This window comes from Electrophorus electricus, chromosome 8 (assembly GCF_041902795.1).
Source record: "Electrophorus electricus isolate QZ-2024a chromosome 8, ASM4190279v1, whole genome shotgun sequence".
In the NCBI taxonomy this organism is placed as follows: Eukaryota; Metazoa; Chordata; class Actinopteri; order Gymnotiformes; family Gymnotidae; genus Electrophorus; species Electrophorus electricus.
Window position 1 is genome coordinate 12,139,417 of NC_137504.1, and position 6,438 is coordinate 12,145,854.

The window sequence follows — 6,438 nt, forward strand, 5'->3', positions numbered from 1 at the left end:
TTTGGATACTATAGCATGCGGTTATTATTATTATTATTATTATTATTATTATTATTATTATTATTATTATTATTATTATTATTATTATGTTAACCGGTGCTGGAATTGTAAGCTTTTATAGGCCAAACAGAACTCACCTCAACATCCTGATTTTTCAATTAAATCGGTTTACGGAAAAACTCTGCAGATAGAGGGGTAAAACGTGCATGGTTTTATTTGAATTTATGTCGCTTACACAGACACATTCAAGCACACTTTCACAAATGAAAAATACGCGGATTCGAAAATAAATTAATGTCAAATAAATAAGTAAATTAGAAAAATCAATAAAATCATTATAAATATAAATAAGTCAAAAATCAGTACCATCAATATCTACAAAGTGCAATGTACTTCTGAGAATGCAATTTAAAATAATCAATGTTCCCATCCATAGGCCCATTAATAATATAAATGGTAATTATATAATTAATAATAATAACGATAACAATAATAAAAATGACAACACAGTAGAGTTTAGGTGAAGATATAGAGGGGCCTTTACAACATGATTATTCTAGCCAGTTGATTGTCAAAGCGTCGTTGCAGTGAGACATACCACAATTTTCTTAAGTTTCTATCTAATTCAACCAAAACAGTGTCGAAAAACACATAAACCTGTTAAACTTCGTTTGTTATGCCTTATTTCCAAAATGATTATGGTTGTGTTAAATCGAAAATCATGAGGTAGAGACACAAATTGGTAGTGAGTACGTGTGTTTGCCTGTGCGTATTCTCTCTTATTGCAATGCATTGAAATGGGGGAGTTTAAAACTATAAAAGCACACTTAACGCCCTAGTAAACCATGCAATGGATTACAGCTATTCCCTTGTGTTATTGAGAATGAGTCTTTTTCTGGAACACACTGAATAACATTAAAGTTTTTGAAACTTTTTTTTACGTTTTTTTGTTCAAAAAAGAAAATAAAAACGAAAATGATGCGCTTTTCACAGAGGTGCGATGTATTCACAGGTATGTACATGAATTAATATAAAAGTTATTTAAGAGAATAATCATTATTATTCTATTTCCGTTTTATACAGTAATTGCAACATGATAATTTTATCTTTTCCTCTCCACATTTTAGAGCCTTCGAATGTCTTCCCATTTTTCTGTTCCCTTTATGTCACCAAGACAAAAGTTATGTTTATCATTTTCTGTGATGTTAATATCCTGCTCCCGTCCCAACAGGAAGCGTTTCGTCTCCATCTCCGGGATCCCGTATTGGCTATTCGCGTTTTGGATCTTATAATTTGAGTTCATTAAATGACAGTGGTCTTTCAAATGGCCTAGTGTGTTGCCGAAAACTTCATTCTTTTCTGCTTTTGCCTCTGATTACAAAACCACACTCGTACGACGTTCTTTTTCAGGTCCAGTTTTTCGGCAATGGCAGCTATTTTCTCCGAGGAGGGCCTCGGTTGCACGGCGAAGTAAGCTTCCAATGAGCGTTTCTCAGGAGCTGCGATTGAAGTGCGCTTTCGCTTTTTGTCCCCACCGTTGAAAATTTCTGGCTTGGTCATTTTCTCTCTTTGAGCTCTCTCTGCCTCCTCTAACCATGCCTCCAGAATGGGTTTAAGAGCCACCATGTTATTGTGAGACAAAGTAAGGGACTCGAAGCGACAAATAGTACTTTGACTCAAACAACCTACCCCAGGGATTTTAAGGTTTGCCAAAGCTGCGCCGACATCAGCTTGTGTGACTCCGAGCTTTATTCGCCGCTGCTTGAAGCGCTCGGCAAAGGACTCCAGCTCTCTTGGGTCGGGCTCGGAGTCTACTCCGCCACCGAGCGAAGTGTGAGAGCCGAGACTGTGTGGATGCATGTTCATGCTCTGCGGGTGGTGGTGCTGCATGTGGTTGATGGCTGACATGTGCGAGTGCGGGTGAGAGGCGGTCGAGCCCACGTCGGAACCAGCCATGCCTCCGAGGGAGATGGCAGGAGTGAGGTGATCGAGCAGGTCCCCTTCCAGGCCCTGCGTTGGCTGATGGTGAGGATGATGGTGCGGCGAGGTCAGCACCGACGGATGGTGGAGGTGGGCGGCGGACGACGTGGGTGTGCAGGTCATGCTTGTCATTGTGGTCATGGTGTGATAAGTGGCGTCTGGCTTGAACGGATGGCTCTTTTGCGCGACGATGTCCACCGCGGCCAAAGCCTCGGCTCTCTGAAGCAATGTCTCATCGAAACCGGCGAAGATGTTGCCCTGTAGCTATGACAGAGAGTACATATAAGATGAAAATCAGTGCTTAATTACACGCTCTTTCCTATGCTGTTTTGCGCAAAACCTCGTATCCAAATGATGTAACAACGTTCAGCAAATAACACTTCTTTACTTTTAAGTTTTCTTCATTGTCAGAGTAACATATAGGCTGTGTATTTTGTTTCAGTTTGCTTTCTCCATAAATCGCGAGTCCATGCGGCGAAAGTGATTAATTCATACAAGTATCCCCCCCACCCCCACCCCCAAAGTGCTAGTGCGCGAAGGCTTTTACGCGCAGGTATTTAAATTGTTGCATTCGCTACTGATATGAAGAAGATGATAAACATGATCATGAGTAGGTAACATGGAAAACTTGAAGAGTTTAACTTACCGAGGGTGTGGGCAAGCATGCCCGCCGAATAGCCTCTGAACTGGAGTGAAGAGGTGTGTACTTCGGCTCGTGCAGGATCGGATGCATACTAAAAGGTTGTTTGCTGTTCATGGACATCATAATTGCTGAAGTTAGTGAAGGTCGTTTTTCTTCTTCGTCGTTAAACTCCGTTTTTGCTTTAATATACTTAATATCTCGGAATTACGATATGACGACGAGAAAGACAGGTGTGAGTCCTGCCTGAAAGATCTTTTCGAACAGAAGCGTACAATCAAACGCGACTTATAACAGTCTGATACGGTAGGTATTTACTCAGACACCTAAATACAACCCTCTTTCTGGTCCCTCCCAGGTAGCGAAACTAAGCCCGCCCTCTCCAACTTTTCTCAAACGTTATTGGTGAAACAGCGTTTGAACACGCCCCAGGGACGTTTTCCTCTTTCCCTTCAATCACACGCTGGATCAACTGTGGTTTCCTTAGCGAAGAGAACAGTGGCTCTGACGAGCTCCCGCCCATCACGAGCGTTCATTGGTGCTGAAAATATGACAGCTCGCACGAGACTATGTGATGGGTTGAAATTACACTAAAACAATGTACCAGGTCTGTTGCAGTTATGTGGATCCGAGTGCGTTAATGAACACCAGAAACCGATCTTGAATAAAGGCTTGATAGTGAAACAAAAATAGATCCTTGGTTTCATTGCTATTTTTGACTATCCGTGTTGCCTGGTTAAGCTTTTGACACTGTCATTTAATATAATCTATTTCGGCAGTTTAATTCATAAATAATGTAGTAATTAGTTGTTTTACTTTTTACTTATTTAAATTACTTATCTCAAATAGGACATCAGTGATCTGATAGTTGCTTCTCTTACTGGCAAGCCATACAGTTTCATGCATGAATTAATTATTGGCCTTTTACTTTGTGGTATATACCGCAATATGGATTCCCAATTAGTGCATAAACAGCTCAAAATGGAGACGAGCACATGTATAATGAAATATTTATTTAAAAAAACTAGTGCTTAAAGAAATAAAAATCATCAATATTGACATTATCATCACCTTATCAGTATGCAGATGTTCTCTGGTCTCAGCCAATTGCCACTTTAGGTCTTAGAGTTAGTAAAGATAATAGTAACTTTAAAGATTTGAAGGCATCGCAAAGGTAAAAAGATCAAAATGTACCTTGTTACTGCATGCAAATTTTTTGTTATTGTAACTGGTAACAAAATTGCTAAACAGGATCTTGATCATAGATCAAATATACAAGTTTCTAAAGGGCAGAGTGTGGGACAGGCCTTTCTGGTGACGCACGCAAGCTGTCTTGCTTTGGCTTGCATTGAGGCCGCACAGCCATCACTCTAATTGGAGCTGAAACCCCAGACACTGACAATAGGAGTCCACAAAGGCAAAGGGAGCCTCGGTGAGTGTGACTCGGAAACCCGAGCAGCGAACACCGCCAGCGACAATGTCCCCTCATGCCTGGCTCTCCGCTTGAATCTTGGCACCCGCTCATCAAATATATATCGACGCCGCCACCTCTCCCTTGGCAACCACTGTCACTGGGGACTCCAACCGCTGAGGGATGGACAGACTAAGAGAAGGGAACAGAGATGGAACATGGAGCGAAACAGAGAGAAAGAGACAGAGAGAGAGACATGATGCGTACATACCCTTACCGTTGAATGGACTGTCTTTGCAGTACCTGGCTTCCCCTCTTGACGAATATCATCTCTGCTTTGCTCTCCCTTGCTGTCAGTGTAGAGCTGCACTCTCTTTCCTGATGAGTTTTCTGCAAACAAGTCTAGGGAAGTGCTTGATTATTGCTAATGGAACATTTTCCTCAATGAATATTAATGCCGGAATGGGGAATTGGTTGTATTGGCTGTTCCTCTTCTAGTTAATAGGTTGTGGAACTGAGACTGTTTGTAAATTTTTATTTGATATTCAAATAGCTTATATGAAATAGCGGAAAACATTGTGGGTGACTGCCTAAATATTATGCATAAAGGATATATGTGTTTATTAGTAAGTGAAATAGTCAAAGGGTCTACAGTTTTTGTATACAGAAAATTCTTTTAAATTATATATATATATATATATATATATATATATATATATATATATATATATATATATATATATATATATATACTGACTAATAGTAGCAAAGCAAAATATGTCAAATGCCCCATGCATCCACCTAAAATTACTTCTCTGGCTCTTGTTTTTTTTAATCTCCCAGTCTATTCATTCTGTCCCATGTGGCTCTCCGGTATTTTCCATGTCCACTACAGACAGAGATACTTTCCTTCACTTTGAACCCATTTGTTCCTGGTGTGATGCTCTCAGATGGGTTTGTCCACTTTCCCTGTACACTGACTGACCCATTAGGTGTGTGCCTGTGTGTCTTGGGGTAGTGAGGTGAGAGGGGTGATATAAAACTTCGTCAAAAGTAAATCTTTCTGATTTCATAAGCAAATGGACGAACTCCACAGTGATCAGAACAGCACATGTTCCCCACTCTGCACACATTCTCCCTCTCTCTCCCCCTCTCAATATCTCTCTGTCTCCTTCCCACTCTCTCTCTTTTTCTCTCTCTCTGTTTCTCTCGACCCCCTTTAAGTTGCTATCATTCTCGTAGCCCTTTCCCATTTCATGGTAGTTGATAAATAATTGATAGTGTGTAAAATCTAAGGTAGACCTGTGACCGTTCACCAAATCAGTAGGTTTGTAATGTGGGAGTGTTAAGGAGAAAGGGTGTCTAACCACAGTCTTTAATGTAATTGCCTTTAGGCTTCTTGGTAAATATTTTATTGACTGCCAGTACAAATTAAATATACAAAACCAGAAAAGGGGATTGCCCCCCACCCTTCCAGTTGCTGTTAAGTTGATCTGCATGGTAGGTAAGGCAAAGATACGGAAAAGAATGGAAAAGAACACCCCACACACTGTCATCCAGGTGGCTAGCCATGCATCTAGGAAATGAAGAGTCCTGCAGGCTGGCAGGTGCATGCTTTAAGAGCCCTGTGCTGTGGAAGTGGTTTGGAGTGAACTTTGGTCTGGTCACTCATGCTGAAACCGTTCAGAACTGAAGTGGGTTTGGAGGGATGTGCAGAGCAGGAGGGTGGGACCGGGGGGCTTACCTACTGCTGGATTTAAGATGGAACATGACGCAAGACAGGACAAAACGTGTACAGGAAACATTCACTGACTGACAGGTCAGTGGCCAAAGACTCATGAAATATGCATAGCAGCTGAGGTTATGGGGTTGTAGACAGCAAGCTGACCTGGATGTGATGTTAAGCCTCATTGAGAAGATAAAATTGCCTGAGAACAAATTCAAACCTCCAGGCCAAGAAGTTTTGCAAAAAAACATTTTGTAAATTAACCTCTTATTAAACTCCAGGTTTCATATTCAGCTAGAATTTTAAGGACTGTTATTCCGTAATTACTAAAAACTATTCAATAACTAAGACATGTATGAAGTTATGAATGTGAGGGATTTCTGGAACCACCGACAATTTCTTAGAGTGAAAGAGGTCAATACATTTGTTTGGTTTTTTATGTCTGTGGTAGCATTGCAGTGTGTCTTCAAAACCGAAGGCTGAAGCACAAGTCTGCTGTATTTAATATACAACTGACACTTTATTACATGCGTCACATTTAAAATGCACCTTCCTTTTAAATTAATACCCCCCTCACACTTAGTTATGTAGCTGCCTTTTTTTCTTCTTGTCCTTTTCCACCTGCATTCTCTTTTTTCATTGTCTCCTGCCCCAGGTATACCTGCCATTCTCCATCCTGCC

At 40.8% G+C, this 6,438-nt stretch overlaps 1 protein-coding gene across 1 annotated transcript; it reads right to left on the reverse strand.

Moving 5' to 3' along the window:
- Nucleotides 1–234: 234 nt before the first annotated feature.
- On the reverse strand, nt 235–2,867 carry pou4f4 (POU class 4 homeobox 4). Its single transcript, XM_027019190.3, has 2 exons — nt 2,627–2,867; nt 235–2,244 (listed from the first exon to the last, which is right to left on the reverse strand). Exons 1-2 carry the CDS (start codon nt 2,744–2,746, stop codon nt 1,330–1,332), a joined length of 1,035 nt encoding a protein of 344 aa, XP_026874991.1. The 5' UTR covers nt 2,747–2,867; the 3' UTR covers nt 235–1,329.
- Between the last annotated feature and the right edge of the window lie 3,571 nt (nt 2,868–6,438).

Bases quoted from the DNA above. Each gene is read 5' to 3' on its own strand.
- pou4f4 (XM_027019190.3), bottom strand. From the start codon at position 2,746: ATGATGTCCATGAACAGCAAACAACCTTTTAGTATGCATCCGATCCTG. The intron at 2,245-2,626 runs GTAAGTTAAACT...TCTCTGTCATAG, and splicing joins CATGCTTGCCCACACCCTCG to CTACAGGGCAACATCTTCGC.